The sequence below is a fragment of the Gallinula chloropus genome (assembly GCF_964237585.1).
Source record: "Gallinula chloropus genome assembly, chromosome: 1".
In the NCBI taxonomy this organism is placed as follows: Eukaryota; Metazoa; Chordata; class Aves; order Gruiformes; family Rallidae; genus Gallinula; species Gallinula chloropus.
In genome coordinates, this window is record NC_140085.1 from 80,145,999 (window position 1) to 80,165,964 (window position 19,966).

The 19,966-nt window shown below is 40.4% G+C and overlaps 1 protein-coding gene across 7 annotated transcripts in view; it reads right to left on the reverse strand.

Moving 5' to 3' along the window:
- The window catches only part of CALD1 (caldesmon 1), a 191,889-nt gene that overhangs the window by 16,507 nt on the left and 155,416 nt on the right, over positions 1-19,966 (reverse strand). For 5 of the 7 annotated variants that reach the window (XM_084262076.1, XM_084262075.1, XM_084262073.1 and 2 more), the window contains 4 exons: positions 12,398-12,544; positions 9,811-10,843; positions 9,092-9,175; positions 4,072-4,220 (listed from right to left, as the gene is read on the reverse strand). In XM_084262076.1, coding sequence (XP_084118202.1) covers positions 4,072-4,220; positions 9,092-9,175; positions 9,811-10,843; positions 12,398-12,544 — 1,413 coding nt within the window. The remainder of the gene's footprint in view (positions 1-4,071; positions 4,221-9,091; positions 9,176-9,810; positions 10,844-12,397; positions 12,545-19,966) is intronic. The other 2 variants (XM_084262079.1, XM_084262078.1) reach the window with 2 other exon arrangements.

A 19,966-nucleotide genomic window follows, 5' to 3' on the forward strand; every position in this document is an offset into this window, starting at 1 on the left:
AGACAAGCGTCTTTGGGAACAGAATAAATTACTTTACTTGGGGAAAACAGGAGGAAACAAGAGAAGGAAGAGAATCTTACAGCTACAACAGTGTTTGAAACATCTAAAAAAGTTCCTATCTCAACTCTAATACCTATCACTTGAATTCCAGCCTCTATGAACAGAAAGCTTTGTCAGATCTTCTGCTGACATTTTCCTGGGAAAGTATGACTTTTTATTAAGGAACTGGAAATTATTAACGGCAATTTTCCACAGGAGAAAACCAGAAGTTTTCCAACCAGCTGTAATGTATGAGACAGAAAGAATTAAAAATAAAAACCCCCAACCCTAAAGAATTCACATAGGTGAAGTGCACACTTTCAACAGTCAGATAGTATCACCTAGTTAAACAATTACCACACCAATGTTTAGACAAATGTCTGCTCCCTGAGTACATTTAACATTACTGCTGACAAAGAGATAGCACCTACGAGGTATCACAGAAAGAGAATGTACTTAGGGATTATTATTTTTTAAAAACCTGGCTTTCTGCTCTGTTCTGTTGGCATTTAAAAATACTGGATATTAATGACTTCATTAATGCAACTAGAGTGTTGCAGACTGTAATACCAAAAGATGATACAAATCAAGAAACCCAACAATAATAATAATAACTGTTAGAGATAATATTAAATGTTAAAGATGATCAGATTAGAGGTGACAACATGAAGAGCAAATATCATATAAATCTAATGAATCACACCCAATTCTCTAAAGCTGCTCTTCATTCAGATAAATACCTCACTAGATGGAGTTAAACATATAAACCAAGACGTAGGACGAGAGCTGAATCATCTGTGGTTTCAATATCACAACAGAATCCTCTGCCTCCACAAGATCTTACCAAACTGGATGAAATTCAGTTCTAGCACAGCATGCATGATTTAGGAATTTTATGATTAAAAAACTTATGGTGAAATAGCATAAACAAACTGATGCTATTACATGAATTCAGCTGCTGTACTTCCTCTGTGCTAGTTCAATATTAAAGTAGCAGAACTTGGCACTTACTTTGCAATGTGTTTACTTGGTTTTAGAAAGTCTTTTCTATGCAAGAGTATAACATCACAAAGCAAAGCTAAAGAAAAAAAAAAACAACCTCCCAGAGATCTCATCCCTAATTTTCTAACCTAGAGTTAAAAGTACATCATTTATATTTCCCTTATATCACCTTATTAAAACCCTTTTCCACTGCAGCCCTATTCCCAAATGTGTTTTTGCAGTGGAACCACTTAAACCATGAAAGAACCACCACAGTATCACTCCCCAGCGTAAGTGTTAAGTTCATTTCAGCAGTCACAAATAAGGTCCTGCATTAGGCAGTGATGTCTAAAGAAAAGAACTCGGGTTTTTTTTCTAATTAAAAAGATGTACACAATTAACTAAAGCATCATGAAAAAACTATCTGAAATTTCATTTAGCCCATTCAAAAGCAAAGTGAGGACCAATGCCTGAGGTGCAAGGTATGATTTTGGGTGTCCAGCCTGAAATGCCTCTGATTCAGTTTGCAGAGGCCTGAGAACACAAAATATTCAAACAAACCTCTCAAAGGCACTAAGTATTTCTAAGGATACAGTGCATCTGTCCTGCACAGGCCATGAGAATCTCCTGACTATTTGAAGATTTTTGTGCTTCATTGCAAGGTTGTACCCTCTGTAACAACCATCCCAACAACCTCACTATTATTTTTTTTCCCTAAGTCTGAAGTCTGTGTTGCTGAGCCACCCAACCCCTGCAAGCTTTGGGCACAAAGAAAGTGCAAGAAGCCACTTCTGATAGACCAAATTATATCCCTGGTAAGGGCAAATATTCAGCCCTCAGAATTAACAGAACTAAGAACATAACTTTTGCCAAGATAGCTGCTCTGTTTCATATCAGCAGAGAAGGTTAGTCCTCAGCAATTTCAGTATAGATGGCCTCAATGAAATTAACAGCTACTCTCAGCTTTCAACTGATAAAAGCCAAAGGTAGAATCTAGTCTTAACATTTTTGTTTGGAGACCTTAAGTGACTATTTTGTCCTTCTTACAAAGGACACTTCAAATTTCTAGCTTATTTTATTTTCATGCAGCTCACAGGACTTCCCCTACTGATTCTGCAGAATCCAAAATAGCAAACAATAAACTGGCAATAATTCTCCTTATTTTCCTCCACCTCCCAAACTCCTCTGTTTTCAATAGATTCTGGGAATCTCTGACAGTCGGATACTGTCAACATTGGGAAACCAGTATAGCGATGCTGGGTGTTGTAAAGTTTCATAAGCACCTCTTTGGTGCTAAAATTTAAGTTGGTTGCCAGCTTTCAGACAAGGAGGAAAAGGAAAGAAGTGGTTTGTGGGAGCCAAAAATGTCAGAACAATGTGAAATAACATGTTACATCATATTTAGGACCTGTGCGGTCCTGTATGAGAATAGGGAGGAAGGCCCGTGGGAGGGGAGATGGGAAGGGGAAGCCATAAAATGGGGTTTTATTCTGCATTTCTCTTACTGACTGATGTAGACAAACAAGACATAGATAAGATTTTTCTTTAGTCTCCACTACACTATTTTATTCTCAATCCTCACCACTGAGAGTTAGCCAAGTTACATGCCTCCTAACTAGTATCTGATATGTTCATGTAAAAACAAGAAGATAGTTCCCAGCAAAGCCGAAGAATGTGGGGGCAGTTCATTAGAAAATAGGCCAAGAGCCTTAATTCATACCCAACAACCCAAAGATCATTAGAAGCTCTGCTAATGTTGCAAACTCGAGTCTTCTACTCAAGCCAAAAAAAGGCTATTAAGCAGGCTTCTTCCCACATTTGGGAAACAGTAATAGAAAAACAGAAAAAGAAAAAAAAGAAAAGGAATGGAAATTCAAATTTACATGTTGCCACAAAGGCCTGACTCCCACAGGAAGTAAAGCAAATGAAAACACAACAAAAATATATTTAGAAAACCGTTCTCATGTTATTGATGATGTGACCCAAGTCATGAAGCAGGACAGTTCTGAGCAAAGCCGATTTCCTGCTATTCCATCTCCAGCTCCACCATTTGGCTTTGGGTCAGGGTGTCTCTAGGGACTTTTGAACTGCATTTTATTTTGAGAAAGTTTGTTTTTCCCCGAAGAATCACGAGGGGAATGCTGAGATACAACAGCAAAATTCGTCTGCCATGCACAGATTTCTCAAGTGCCTGGAGAGCTTAACCTTTTCTTTGCCTCTGTCAATGTAAAAGAAGAAAAGAGATGCAGAAGGAAAAGATTTATATTTCTAACCTATTCATTCCTGGTTTTCTGCTAAAAGGAAGAACTTCTACTCTGCTCCACGCATCCCCTACTTATAGCAGGCAGAATCTTTTTTTTATCTATTTTTCACTAGGAATTTGTTACCTTCATTGAATTTCCCAATATAGCCATGAGGCCAAATTGTCCTTGAAAAGAAAAACAAAAATCATACTGTGATACAGCTTCTAAAAAGACAGAACATAAAACATTTTGGCTAGGAGAGGTTTTCACCTAACTGAAAAGTCACTTTTATAAAGAAGCCATTAATTTCAAAGTCTGCCTTGAATCTCTTTAGAGAGTTATTAACTGGAGCGTGCTCCACACTGATACACAGAGTCCAATTAAAAACAGGTGGGCAAATGGCAATAGGTTACATCAGCAAAGGTTGAGATTTGACTAAAAATTAGAGAATGCAACATCTTGGCTGTGGTCGTTACCAGCCTCTGCGCAGATATTAGAAATGAATGTCCTTCAAGGAACAAAAACCTCAGCAGAGTAAAAATAAGCCCCTTCTCTCTACGGGGGGAGCAAGGCTATTATATACATCTGCTTTCTTTTTTTGTTACTTCAACAATGTGGGGGTAGTTCATTAGAAAATAGGCCAAGAGCCCTAATTCAGGCCTAACAACCCAATCAACACTAGCGCCTCTACTGATGTTACCAGCCCAAGTCCTCTACTCAGCTGCTACAAGGCTACTAAAGAGAGACCCAGAGATGGCCTCCTGCTCTGCTACAACATAAGCAAACCCAATGCTCACTTGGAACTTACCCAAAAGCATTCTCAGTAGATTTAAGTTTCGGGGCAGTGAGTTCACGTTCTCCATTCTGTGCCTTTTGTTCAGGAACTCCCTTCTTACGATCCCAGACACTTTTCATTTCCTCTTTGGGTGCTTTGCCTTTATCCTTGTCATCTTTTACCTGCTCAGGAGACACCGTAAATCACAGAACAAAAACAAAAAACAAAACAAAACAAAAAGTCACAATGAGGCATTCTGAATAACAGCTAAGGAACAGAGATTTCTTTGTATTAATGATTAACCAAGCAACTGTCTCCAAAATGTTTTGTGGTTTATGGCAGAAGTAGGCTGTAAAGTTCCAAACTGTGACCAATCACCACTCTGCTGTCCTGATCTGAATTCAAGATGCAAACATCTTGAATAACATTATCACTCTTATGAGAAAGTTTGTTGCAGCCATGGGACTATGCTACTACCTTGCTTCATTCTGCAACTGCACCCTACTGAAGGACCCCAACCCCTCTTCTCTCCTACTGGAGTACCATTCACTTGTTACCTATTAAGATTCTGAGTTGCAAATTCTTTGGGACTGGGCTTATTGATACATTCTTGGTACAAGATTTAGGGCATTAGAGCAATAGAAATAACATATAATCTTCATCAACTGTCAAGTTTGCTTGACAAAGCTCACACTCTTTCCAGTGTCATAGCAGAAAAACACTTCATTATTGCAAGAATGGCCAAAACACAAATTTGTATGAGAAATTATATGAGAAGTTATATAGATTATATAAATTTACTCTGACAAAAAAGCACAGTCCTACTGGGGTCTAGTCATGGACAGTGTTACCAGTCACAAATCCTATGAAGAAGCAAATTTCTCTCTGGAAACACTAGAGCAGAAATTCTCTCTCTCTCGTTAAAAATCTTCATCTGATAATTCTTAGTAGTAATCAAGTACATTTAGTGTGTGGATTCCACACTCCAACATTCCTTCAGCACTTTGAGCCTGAAGTATTTATCAGTAGCACAGATGGTTTGATCCCAAGCATGCTGAGTCATAGCTGCATGCTGATAAGAGGAGAAGGAAGATATGTACTGATTGAAGTTATTTATCCTCAGGTAGAGTTATTCCCACTCAGACTACCAGCCTAAACAAGCTTTCAAGAGCAGCAGATGAAATATTTACCTCCCCCTTTTTTTTCCCCCCAGCTCTACCATGTTGGAGTAAGATTCTAGCTGACAATCAAGAAATACCTTCTGTGAAAAATTCATATGACAACCTTTAGAAAAAAAATACTTTCCTCCCTTGGAAGTCTGGTGCCATTCCATTTGCTAACTAGAAAGAAAAAGAACTTCCCTAACAGTGCTGCCTGCAACACATCTGCTTTTTATGGCGTTCCAAGCTACACCATGAAATAAAATAAACTAACACACACAAATCAAATCAAATTTCTACCCCTCCGCATCAAAGGACAATTTCTGGAAATGCAATGGTACTAATAAAGGCTGAATTCAGAGCCACAAAGTCAAGATCCTCCTAAGGCATTGTATTAAACTGCTGAGTCAAGTCCCAATGTCAGACTTCGACTTTACCTGAGGCCAGTTTGCTTGCTCACAGAAACCCATACAATGGACAATGCCAAGGTGGCACACACTACAAGTACTGGGTGGCTAAACTACTTGAGAAAATTTGCCACTGGTGAGGGATGTTGGACACAATGCACACAGACACTTGCTCTGTCTTGAGAGCAGGCAGCAGCAGCACAGGCTTTCCCCACCCTCTCCTGCCAACTGGCTTTATCCATGACCTGGCAGAAGTGCCCTGATGGACAAGAGGGGAGTTCAGTTTCCATGACCATGCATTCTTTGGCCATGAGGCTGTGACTGCTAGCGAACAAAGCCATTATTGCTAGCAGCCTCAAGGAGCAGTTCTGTTTTCCAGGAGCTGGGCTGAGACAACCAGGGCTATTCATTGAGCCTAATGAATGCCATCAGACAGTAACATCTTTTGGGTGCTCCTAAATTTGGGCAAGATTGTAGCTGTAATCATGTTCACAGCAAACCTCTCTGCTGTATGTTAACAATATCCTAATCCTTCTGTCCCAGTCAGAATGATACTGAAAGCAGTGATGTTGATTGTTGCAAGATTTCACATGCCAGGATGTCTGCATTGGGATTTTGAGAGCATAGGATTTCCTTTGCTGAGATTTTCATCAAGACCTTTCTAAGTCTCACTAAAAAGCCAATACTTCCAGCTGCCTGATGTATTGAAGTCCACTGGGAGGGTCATATCTCTTACATCTTAATAGAAATTGCTGAGAAAACTAGTATTAAAACAATACAGTTTAAAAAATAATAGGTTGGGAAATAGCATTTCAGAAGCTAGTAGAATTTATGGTAATGTGTCTGCACTTGAGAAAACTATTAATACAGCTTGGCCTCTTTATTCAAATAGATGATAAAACAAGATATTACAGAAACATTTCACAGCTTTTGGGCCCCATCCTTCTCCTACTAATTTTAATGCCAAAACACAGATTGATTAGCACAGAAGCAGAAACCATTGTCCCCCATTCTAAAGGCAGGCAACAGAAAAAGTAGTTTCCCTTGTCTCAGTGCTTCCCTAACTCACAGGCTAATTCAGCTTCTGAATTCAGTAAAAATGACTGCACTAATTCCAGCTGGAGTAGAAAAGTGGTATTGCCTGAACTGAAAACAGTTCACATGCTCTCATAAATTGTGACCATCAAGACAAGATAGAACATGAACAAATAATGTTTAGCTGATTCTCAGCTTGATTTATATTTTAATCTTTCTCTACGCTGCTGCTTTTGTGTACAGCATTATGCTAATAATTGAGAGTTGAGATTTCTAAATCTAGAGCACCTTCAGACCGCAGGCCATTTGGCAAATTTGATTCCTCATTTGGGCTCAATTACTTAGCAGCTTAAAACTGTGGGGATCTGGGTCTAGGGCTTCCACTTAGAGCCAACTACCATACCCAAATACCATGAGAAAAGCAACTGTTGCAGCACGTCTAGCCAAACTGGAAGCAGGAAATACCAGGAGCCTTGCATCATGAGAAAGCTTGTTCTCATGAACTTTCCAGGCCACTTTTGAGAACCAAAAATTATGAAGAGATTCAGAAATCCAACAGATTTTGCTTGCTAATTTGATCAAAATCTGAACTTTGAGGGCCAGGTTTTGGTCACATGAAGAAATGACACATGCTTGCATTGCAAAACTGCAAAAGCAAAATGTGATTATGTAGGTACACTGTATTCCTTCTTGTTCATGTGACATTGCCATCCTCTTAGCTGCACATATGGTTCAGAAATAGGGCTCATTGAATTTGTATGTCCATGGCGGTAGGGCAGAAGGAGTGGAGATGGGAGCCTGACCTTGACTTGGGAGTCCGATTATAATTTTTAATTCACAAGCTAAGAAGCAACAACTAAGATTTTAAAAACTGAGCAAACCACTTTTAAGCTCAGTTTGATACATGCAAAAGATTTACCTTTCAGTGCATGGGCATTCAGCATTGCCCTAAAAGGGGGACTCTCAAACTGTCTCATCTTGAACATCTGAAAAGCACTAAAACTGGAAATCACTTTTAAAAGTCTTACCAGTTTCCTAGAATAATCTATCCCTATGGCTATAATTTAAAAGTGTGATAAGAGCTCCAGTGAGAGTTGACTGGGCTCTGCATAAACACAAGTAGGACAACTGTGTCTCGAGTCCTTCTGGAATCAGTATCTGTGGTCAGTTACAGCCTCCTTTTTACAGTCACTTGTAATATTCAAATACTGTGTTCAACACAGTGATTATTACAAGCTAATTCTGTGTTATAAGAACACATAATATAATCCTTCCCTTATTTTTTGCACAGCTTTCTCCTCTGCTTTCAGAATTGGGTTAAAGAGATTGTTTAGCTTTTCTAGAGGACTATTCTGAAGCATCTCCATTAGGTCTTGTTCAATTCTTCTTTCTCAAGTAACTTACTCTTGTACTGCCAATCCCTATAACATTTCTTCTAACCATCTTCATCATTTTGTTTGCCTTTTCAATCTCATGTGTACCTTACTCAAAATATGATACCTTGGATGATTAAGCTAGGCAACTGGACAAAAAAACCTCGTGACATGATTTGCCTTCATCACACTCTGAGCGTGAGCTAAGCATCTACAGCATGTTCTGAATTAATCCAATGATTTAAGCGCCCTTGACCAGACTCTACAACCCTCAAAGCTTCCAAGCAGCTGGGCAGGCAGCAAGCTCCCTGGTACTAGATCTCTGCTGTTGCTCCCTATAAGCCACACAAACAGGACCAAACCAAACCCAGTGTCTGATTAGAATCAGGGGGTATTTTGCTGCTACACAAGCACAATAACTACACAGCGTTGAACTTGGTTCCCTATGTCCATCTGTAACCTCAAGAGTAAATGGTCCCCAAATCTTATTTACTTACCATACAGTAAAACACGATGGCACCAGCTCCTGTGTTTACAGTGGAAATGCAATGCAGTAAATTTTGTAGATTTTCTCTTTAAAACAAAAGAAGAATCTTGGGTATGTACAGTTTTTATCAATGGGGCATTGCCGTTTGGGGGAAAATCATTAGTTAAGGCAGTCAGGTGGCCAAAGGGCCTAGATTGTTATTATTGTCAGAGTAGGTCTCAGTCATAGGGAAAAAGTTCACAGTAAAGTGGGAGGAAACCAAGGAAGGATGATTAGTTGATACAGTCCTGAAAAATTCATCCCTAGGGTGCAAACCGTCTTTGCATTTTTGACTGTACTGAGTTTCCTGTTCTAAGGCAAACAGGACTTCATTCTAAAGCCCCCAGAAGAACAAAATACTTAGGCATTTGCTTCATTTTAAGCACATTAGTATCTTCATCCCTATTTATTTCATCAAGATTACCCATGTACTTGAAGTGAAGTACATGCTTAAGTACTTTGCTGAACAAGCAACTTTTCGTTATAGGTCCCTTATTTATTTTCTTATCTCAAGTTTCCCTACAACATCAAAATCAATGGCTTACAAGTTACCTGGTCTTTTTTGGAGGCAGGTTGGATCTTCTCATCTGGTAACTTTTCCTTTTTAGCTTCCACTTTAACCTCTTTTTCTTCCCCCTTTTTTTGTTTTGGGTTTTTAATATTTCATTTTAATACAAAAGCATTGCATCTGTTTGCACTTTTGTGTCTCCACACTGTGTTCATGTACAAATCCTGTGTACAGCCGCATCTCCATCATATGCTGCTGTGCCCACATCTCCGTGTGAAGCTGTGCTCCCTCCACCCTCTCCAAATGTTCCCGTTTCCCCATCTGGGCCTTTCTCCTTTGCGTGCCATCATGCTCACACGTCCCAGCAGAGAGCCCTCTCCTGTGACTGCACTTAACAGACACGTTCCTCACACAGTTTACCAGGTGCTCATAACACTTTGTGCCAAGATGCGTCTGTGTTACTGCATTGAGCCAGTTTATAGCAGCTGAGAAAAGAGGCAGCAGAAACACATGCAGAGGTCTGAACATGCGAGCTTCTCTTTGCACGATGGAGTGAGGTCAGGCCTGCTGTGTGCTGCATTACTGGTAAGCAGAAGTAAGGAGCTTTATTTTTAAAAAGTGAAAGCAAGAGAAAGTACGAGTATTAGTTATTCCCATGCAGGAATAGATCTGTGAGGAAATTCCAATTCAATCTTTTTTTTTCTTGCATTACATTTCTCACAAACCACAGGTGTCTTATTTTGGTGCAAAATGTTTACTGTACCTGTTTTCTTAAGAAAGCTGCTTGAGGTTTTTCCTCTTGTACTGTCTTCTCTTTTACCTGTTTATCTTCTATTTTCTTTTCTTCCATCTTTTGTTTTTCCTTTAATTTCTCTGCTTCTATCTTAGCCTTTTCTTCAGCCTTCCTCTTTTCCTCTTCTGCCTTAGCCCTCTCTCTTTCCTCAGCTGCCCTCTTTTCCTCTTCTGCCTTGGCCCTCTCTCTTTCCTCAGCTGCCCTCTTCTCTTCTTCAGCTTTAGCCCTCTCTCTTTCCTCAGCAGCCCTCTTCTCTTCTTCAGCTTTAGCCCTCTCTCTTTCCTCAGCTGCCCTCTTCTCTTCTTCTGCCTTAGCCCTCTCTCTTTCCTCAGCTGCCCTCCTTTCCTCCTCCTCTGCTTTCTGTTTTTCCTCAGCTGCCTTCTTTTCTGCCTCTGCTTTTAACCTCTCCCTTTCTTCTGCCTCAAGTTTCTCTCTTTCTTCTGCTTGCTTTCTTTCTTCCTCAGCCTTTTCCTCATCCCTAAGCTCCCCTTCTGCCACAGCATTTGTATCATTCTCTGCTTTGTGTTCCTCTGCATTTATTGATAGATCTTTTGTTTCTACTACCTCTTCTTTATCTGTGGATTTTTCTGCTGTCACATCTACCTGATTTTCCTCTACGGGGATCTCCTTTGGTTTCTCCTCCTGTACCTCCTCTTTGGATTCTTCTTTTTTTTCCTCTTCTTCCCCATCTTGCCTCCAGTTGTTCCTCTGGTATGATTTGGTAACCGTTTCAGTTTCCTCAGTCTCATAGTGTCGCCGGCGTGTTTCAGCCTTTTCCTCTTTCCCCGCGGTCTCGTTTTCTTCCACGTTGTTTACTTCTCTCCTGCTGGGCAATGACAAGTTCCCATCTGTGATCGTGGGGTCAAATTCCTTTTGACGTTCCAGGGCTTCCTGTAAACGTTTCTGGCGTCTCTCCTCCCGTCTTGCCAGTCTCTCCAACAATGCGGCCTCATCATCTGTTCCCCCTGTGGTTGTAGTACGCTTAGTTTCCTCTTCTGCCACACTACATAAAAAGGACAATTTTGCATTAAAAAGCATTATTTTTAACAATGTATGTTCTCAGTTGTTTCTAGAAAGAAAAGCTTGTCGTAACATCATTCCATGGTTTGAAAACACAATAGGTTGCATACTTCAAAATTAAGCAAAATGGTTCTAGGGATTCATTTTGGCATTTCTACATGTATAGGAATGTGGTGTTTCAGAATGTCAGAGCCTGAAAATATTCTCCTCTAGGTGAGTTCCAACAGCCACTGAGGGCCCTGGGAGTCTTACTGACCTCAGCAGACACTGGCATGGTCACTGAGGCTTGGAGCAGCTGAAATATGAACAGCCATGAAATATTCACCCTCTCCCTCTGCGCCCTGCAGCAGAATACCTGGAAAACCTTAGTTTGATTTAAGGCCTCCTTCAGCTTGCCCTGGGCCCTACTGATCTTATGCACAGTCTTCCTATCAGGCAAAATTTCTGAAGACACTAAACAAGCAAGATACTTTCTGATTTCAGTGAACTTCTCTAGCAACAAGAGCCTACTCCTGTTCATCAACAACACCCACAGATACAGTCTATAATGGAATAGCCGAGGAACTAAGGGTGCAGTGAGGTTGTGATTGTCTGTACAGGAACAACAATCTGTTAGAAAATAAATTCGGTGCTCTGCTCACTCCAAGACATCCTATTCAACCTGTAGGTTATCAGGACTGGATGCCACGCTCAATCACTAAAGATTTTTCAACTCCTTCAAGATTCATATGTTTAATTCTCGTGTGTGCAGGCTTATTCCATATTTCTAGCTTTTTTCCCCCCGCTCTCTTGTGGAAAAAGACTATAATCTACAATCAGAAATGTTGCTGGTTTCTTATCTATAGCCATTCTCCCTGTGTTTAATCGAATGCTACTTGTGCTCAGTATCACAATGTTTATTTCTGGTCTCTTCTATAAATGGTGTTATAGCTACTGGAAATCTCAATCTATTAATTGTGACTATGTGAAACTGAATAAATGATGGACAGACTGGAAGGCCAGAGCTGCCTTCTGAGCTGGTGACAAGTGGCACCTCACTCCATATGTTTTTCTGCTGTTTATAGCCATGTGACCCTGACAATGCCAGATAAGGGCTGAGGTCTAGTGCTCACACCCAACATCTTGCAGCCATGTTTCAGCTGCACCTCGAGGCCTGGGTGCCCACCAACCCCTTCGCCTTGACCCCATGATCGCATAGCCCCTGTAAGCAGAACAAAAGATGTTGGGGTTTGTTAGGCCAGAGACAGTCATGTGTGAGGGAATCTGACAGCAGAATATGTCAGAAGTATTTCCTTCCATGACTCCCAGATGAATTACCCCATAGAGAGCTAATGGGTTATGAGCTTCAGTGACACTCCCACCCCACCAGTGTAGACACAGACAGTAGTGCTCCTCACAGCATTAGGTTCTCTTCAGGGCAAGAATGGCCAAACCCAGTGCGTAATATTTAAGTAACAAAACAGTCCTGTTGAAGACACTTCTCTACTCTGAACAAAAATCATTGTTGACTTGTCAGTAAATAGCATCAGCCTTTTACCTGTTTTGGGCATTAACTTCTGATTTCTCCGTTACTTCTCCTGACAGATCTCCTTCTTCCTTTTGCCGCAGCCTCTCCTGTCGAGCCCGTCGGCGACGTTCTCTGGCAGCTTCTTCCTCATCATCATCATTTCTCTGGTAGGACAGCCTGCAGCAGAGCATTAGGGATATGTTAAAAAAAAAAAGGCTGTAGCACACAGGACATTGTGACTGAAGAACTGCAAAAAGCAGCTGATGAGAGCACAGTAAGCTTGGCTGCCATGGCTGCTTCATATGCTGTTTAGAAAAGATGCACAGTTTCAAAGCTTGAGTTTGTTTTCTTTTTCATAAATGCCCTTGACAAAATAGTCACAGTGAAGGCACCAGCCACACCATGCTGTCAGTTTGCTTCTAGAAAATACTGAGACCATGAAGCATCCTGCTAGACTGTACCATGATCCTGCCAGAACGCACACAACAGCATGTGAGTAGACTACTGTTCAAACCCATGTAGCTGAAACTGGACTTTTCAATAGCCGCCTCTAAATATAAAATGCTTAAAACAGTCATGGTATTCTAAAACTGGAAGATTAGAAAGCATGGAGACAAGTGTATGACAATGGCTCTAAGTGCTTGGATACGAGTGCCAAACATCTGACACCTACAAAATTTTTGCGAGCCCGGAGTCCTGCCAGGCCAAATCATACAAGATCACCACTGTGATGAAAGCCTACAGCTGAGAACACATTGTGTTCATCTAACCCAGCAGATGATTACATTTAGTTTCATCCTACTTGAAAAGGAAAGCAAGATATTACAATCCTAATAATCCTGCAGTCCATTCAGGTCTTTGCTGGGGTGCATTATTACTGTGTGAGATAAAGGGAAAGGCTGGCATTCCTCTTATCTTTTTGTGTAGGGAAAGTGAAATAGGAAGTTAATGTGTGCCAGACCCAATCAGGACATACATCTACTTTGCTTCGAGCAATGGTTTGACACATGATGGTTAAGAAGTCACCCTTCTTTACGTAGTCACCCATTTGTTAGTCATACAGCAATGCACATAGAGGAAAAAAAAAAAGAGCTGTACAGCAAGCAAAAACAATCACAGTTAAACTTGAATTTCTAAGAATATTTTAACATTAAAAGCCACTAAAACATTTTGATTCGGTTATGAATGGGCCTTGTTGGGTCCCTGGATCTCCCATTGCCTTGTTCCAGTACTGCTTTTCTCCTTTTCTGAGAAAAGGGTTAAAATATAGGTTCAGCAGAGATTGAATTATCCCAAACTTAATTTAAAAATTAAAATTAAAAACCAAACATGGCTGAGCCACTTGCCAGACCTGGAATAGCATTTTCATCCCATGCTACTATTCTTGGCCTAGTCCATGAAAGATTTGATTTGGTATTTTCAAGCTCCACTTCAAGAGCTTCTTTTCTGTGTAGAAAGAGCTCCTCTCAAAGAGGATGAAAAGAATGAGCAGGAAGGCTATGAAGGATCACATTAGGAGGAAGAGAAAGAAAGGAAGATGAGTTAAGAGCACTAGAAGTGTTGCAGGAGAAGCAAGAAAAAAAAATTTCTGTCATTTGTAAGCAATTTAAAGAGGAATCAGCATTTCATTTAGGTCTAGAACATAAAGCATATGAATACAATAATAAAACAACATGGTCTTTAATTTGCAAAAGAAAGAGACTCTCTCTGGAATAAAACTGCATTAGCAAACTGACCACAGAAAGCCCACTTTTTAGTAAGATGTTCTGGCTGCAAGAAGCCTGTGAACCTTTTAGTTCTGAACACCAAATGCAAGGGCACAGGAGAGCATGCTGCTCTTAGCCTGTGGCAGCTGGATAATGGCCATGACTGAGTCAATTCCCAGTGCCTATGGCTCAGGATTTGTCTTTGCAGTGAGACCATAAAAGGATGAAGTCGTTTATCCTACTTGCTGTACGCACACAGAACACTCCTACACAGCAAGAACAAGTACTTTTAAAAACCTCTTTAAAATGCCTTTTTAAACCAACAGTTGCTCAGAAAACTAAAAAAAACCCACCCAAAAAAACCCCCAACCCCCTAAGCAAAACACTCCCACCAAATGGTACCCATTGAATAAGTCAAATGAAAAGAGATACATATTTCCTGTCCTTGGACACTTATCACATAGATCATTTGTTAAGAGCTGACAATCTCCCTCAATATCCTTTTAAGTATATCCACTGCATATCATAGCAGTTTCCTACAGTGAGCAAGTACACTGCACCAGGGCTTCCCCCATCAGTATCGCCATAAGCATTCAATACTTTTCACCACCATAGATGCATGAAGCATCCACAGTAATCTAGAAATAGTTATATTGACAATTAATAGCAGTATCATGCTAACACTGCTCTCAGATTGCACTTCTATGAGCTGGCCTCAGAAACACAAGTTTTGCTGGAGTGCACCTGAGTAGCCACTACAGACTGACAGTTGAGTGGGCTGAAAATGCAGGCTCAGGTTGGCTATGTTAATTAATGGGTTAACGATCACACTGTCAGCAAACTGACAGCAGGATGATTTATGAAATTATTCAGTGTATTCACCCTAACTGCCATCACCTTTCCATGAGAAATTCAGTCACAGAAAAGATGGTGCAAGCTAGATAAATGCCATTTCTGCCAATGAAAAATACGCTCTTCTAACAACAGTGTTCATTTCATCATTCTCTCAATCCTCACACCCATGTTCATTCACCCTCACTCAGCTGGCACACCACCCTCTTTTCCTTAGTTATCTATGTGGCCACCCTCTACTCTGTGGCCTAGGGCACCAAACAAATTTCAAATAGCAACTAAACCACAGGCAGCCATGTGAATTCCTGCACCCTCCACTGGGAGTGGGAAGACTGACCCTCAACTCTCCCAACTTACCTATCACAAGAAAAATCAATTGGAGAGCTTATTTTCCACTTGCCTACATCTTTTTAACATTCTTTAGACCAAGAGTAAACAAATAATAAAAAGCATGACTCCAAGATTTCAACTCTGTACATAAGTCAGATGGAAATCTGATGATCCACACTGGCCTCTGTGGTTTCTCCACCCTTGGAGAACAGCCTCTCCGACCAGCATGCATACACACCCCGCAACTAAATTAAACTAACCTTATATCCATTTGTCACCTTCTGCATAGCTGTTCAAAGCCTTGGAAGGCAAGTCCATCGCTACAGTTTGCTGTTCCAACTATCTCAGGCAATCAGAACACAGCACAGCGTGATCCCAGAGAGATAATATGCCAAGCCTTCTGATACGTGACACTTTTTATTAAATATTCAGATGAAAAGATGATGACTTGGAAACTATCCTATGCTTTGTTACCAAAGATAACATGGTTTTGATGGTCTTGGTCTAAATGCCAACTAAAAGGGGGTAAAAAAGCAGCAGAGCACTTGTTGCTTCTTCTATTACCTTCTCTACGTCTCTGTCAGCAGAGGAGGTGTAATCTCAACGCACTGTTGGTAAGTTGTTCTGGTAAAGCATTAGTTTACCACACTTCCTACGCAACACAACTCGAGTACAGGAGACTAAGCATCTCATCTACAAGAGAGGACATTTCCTACTATGCTAGGTAGGGATAACAAGTAACAACAGACATTCGGTTCAGTGGGTAGGACAAATTTATGTCTCCAGGGCAGAAATCCCAAACCTGCTGAAGTCAACAAGAAATAACCTCATTGTCTGAGTAAATCTAAAACATAACCCTCAAACAGAATGGGGAGACTCCACAGCCTAGAGCACAAGAAAACTCTGTTAGATTGGGAATATAGGTGATGAGGCCATTTTCCTCAGAACTTCTTCAGAGAGATTCAGCACCCTCTTTATTTTCATCAAGCACTGAATTTAAATAAAGTTACAATCCAGTAAGCAGCTTGGCAATAGCTAGTATGATTATGGGTCTGAAACCATTTCATACAATCCATCTTCAACTGGTTTCCACTTGAAACTGCAAAACACTTCAAACATTATGTGAGGCATTTTGGTTTTAGAATTTCTTGCCCAGTATATTATTATTACTGTCTAAATTACGGCAGCCCTGAAATCTCCTGATCAAGCCCAGGCGCTTGCTGCAGTAGGCGTTTCATGAAGATTGGGGAAAATACAGTCATTATTCTAAACAATGTGTATTCTTATTATAGAAAAACTTAATAATTTGTGGTACTACATGCCCTCAGTGAGTCTTGAGCGAAACCTGATGAATCTAAAGTCTTTTTCATTTTTCACAGGGGTGGGAAAAAACCCAACGCCTAATTTAAGCTGGATCACACTACTCCATTCTAGAGGAGACAGGGAGAGAGTAGAGCTGGGGATATGAGTTTTGGCTCCACCTCAAGAGTGTCTGAAATATGTGGAAAAAAATCCAAACGTAACAAAAGCCTTTAAGAATAGATTTTTAACTTGAATAGGCAGCCCAGATCTGCCTCTTCTTTCCCCTTGATTCCCTGTATTCCCTTTCCCCGCCTGCAAAATCACCTTGCATTCCTAGCACTGTCCTCCCAATTCAGCAAGCTCTTTACCACACAATTTTGTTATGTAGACACCTTTACATCTATTACAGATTGATTTTCTGTGATCTACCCTAAGAAATGAGATCATTCAACCTGTACCAAGTTTCTGCACCTTCACTGGCAATCTAACCTATTTCTAAGACCTTTCCCCTTCATTGCCTAACACCACAGTAGTTGAAATGACATCTGGTGACTTGTGTATCTCCAAATCATTGGCAGATAGAGGATGTCAGTAAAATGTCCCTGATGACAAACTTCATGGCCAGACTTGCTCTAAAGTAGCTGCATTTGTTGGCCTTCAGTGCTTTTAGAAAGGGTTTGTCTTTACCCAGGCTCTTGATGAAAGTATAGGTGTGGTGAGGATGGAATCTCATAATACCCACTGGGGACTGCTCTTTGTGTCACTGTTTATATTTGGTCCCATTTTCTTTGTGGCTGCATACATTTTTAATTCTTTACTGCATTATTAATTTGTGTTACAATAGGCAGGCTTCAAAATGTGGGTATAAACAACTGATCAATCTCAAAAGAGAATAATGAATGCACATGCTGCCAGAGGATTATGCCTTTGTCAAGCTTTGCATGTCAAACATCAGCTGTATTTCGTTCAAGTGATTGCTAAAAATGTGGTCAATGGTAGGGGGCAGTTGTTGAGAAAACTTTTTCTTCTAATCATTCCTCCATAATTCCACAACAGCTGCCAGCATTCTGCTCAGACCTGCTTGAGAAGATTCATTTTTATGAGGGAACGAGCAGAATTTCAGTCCAAAATGCTCATGTTTCAAAAAGATGTAGTGAGTGAAAACAGGGGATTATGCTGGAGACATGCAGACATGCCACCACAGTTCTTAGTCCAATGTTGTGCATGAATGCTGTTAATAACACCAATATTTTTCACATACTTCTCAATTTGACATGCACCATTTTTTTCACATTGAACATAGGAGAGAAGTGGATAAAATTTACCAATGGCTGGAAATTAAAAAAATTAAAACTGGAAATGAAGCACATGTTTTTAACAGTGAGGGTGACTAAATATACAAGAAATGATGGAACATCTATCTCTTGCATCTCCATATTAAGATGGATGTTTTTTCGGAAGTTATACCACAGTAAAATACCAATTATTGGGCTCCATAATAGGCACAACTCCACTATATTTCAGGTATGGAAAGTTAGACTATATGGTGGCACCTGCTGGACTTAGAACACTAGTCTTCCATTTACAGCAGGTATGTACCTTCTCATTCTGCTCATAATTTCATCTCTGCCTCACAAATATTTTTACTCTTTTCACCCACACACAGCCTATACTCCTAAGCAGGCAAATTACCCAGGTATCCACATAGTCCTCTGGGAGAAATAAAGAGACTGGAACACTTTTCAGTCTATTCCCTTCTCATTTACATCATTTTCATACTGTAAGCTTCTAATATCCTTTCCTATTTTTCATACTTCCAAAGAGTTCAAGGATTATTATTTTTCTGCTGGATAACCAATTATTCAATGGGTTGGCAGAAGGGTCTTCTTTCTGTCAGATCTGGCATCCTTCATTTCCTACCAAACCTTTCTTCTACTTTAGACCACAATCTAATACACCTAAAGGATTTAAAAAAAAAAAAAGTGCATTTTAACAACTACTTATTTGTTTCAGCTGAGCAAAACCTTTAAATCATTTACATTGGTTAAGAATCTGTCTCGAGATTGTTGTTTTGTCTGCATGAAAAAGCCATTAAGTGTGGGAAAGAAAAGGTCTTCTGAGTGGTCCAGCTCATGTACATTCTTCTTTATGGCTTCTTTCCTTTTGATGTTCTTGACATTTAGACTTTTTTCACAGGTAAGGATAGAGTAGGTATGCTCATCCCTTTAACTGTTTGATTCTAAAGAAACTGAAGTGCAAGCAATCCACATGGAAGAATGGAATATAAAAGGTGATATGCAAGCCAAAAACCACAAGGGAAAATGACTCCATACTGACAACAAAAATACTTGGTGACTGCCAAGTAATTCATGCCAAAAGTAGCCAGAAAATTTATATCATTGCTGAAGATGGCACTGAAGCATCTAGGGCAGATCATGGCTTCCCAAATTACTCGTTTCTGTTGAAAATATAAGCTTTAGTTGCACAGAGACTCAGGCTTTCCAAGGCCTTGTCCCATTTCTTGCAGTTTACTGCTCATAACACCGCTGCTGCTTTGGGTTTAGATTCAAGCCCTGAAACCTGGGCCTCGCAGCTCCAGCCAGTCTGTAACATCACCGCGTAACTCCGCACAAAGGTGGAATGACTCATGCACGTGCCTTTGTTTCTCTCCTCATGGCTGAAAACTGATGATCTGTTTCATAACATGAAATGCAAGCAGATTCTCCGACCGCATTCAAGTAACCGGTAAATCGCCTCGGAGCACCTCAGCGTAAATGGCACGCGGGGCCGCTAACATGAAGGGTAAAAACCTTCAGCTACTGAAACAACGTCAGATTTGCCTCCAACATATATTATAGATAGATAAAAGCACTGGCTGGAAGCGTCCCAGGGAAAAGCATGTAATTCTCTCAATATGTGAAGCCTGCAATGCTCTGCAGTTTTACTTCGTCCGCAATAGACTTGACATCGACCTGTCGGTGAGCGGTGTAGTGTATTCAACCTGTGTTAGTGTAGAAGTTTCACATGAAAAGGGGAAAAAATAATATTTGAACAAGCGCCTCATGGCTGATAGCTATTAGGTTTTTACTGCTTTCCTTGAATCTTAGTGGAATTCACACAGAAATCTGTTTCCCTGGCAGATGACAAACACACCAAAAAACCCGTACAAAACAAGTTTACTTTTAAAAAGTGGGAGCAAAACCCAACTGCTGTGCATACCACTGTGGTTGATGTGGTATTTGTTGACTCTGTAGCAAACCGCTTTCTTTGCTGCCACCACCTCCAGTTTCTAGTGCTTTATTGCATATAAAATCCAATATAATTTATGCCACAGCCTTACCCAGTAATATTTCAGGCATATGACTTGAGAATAATGGGCATTTTGCCTAGCTGAGGCATAAGTGAGGAC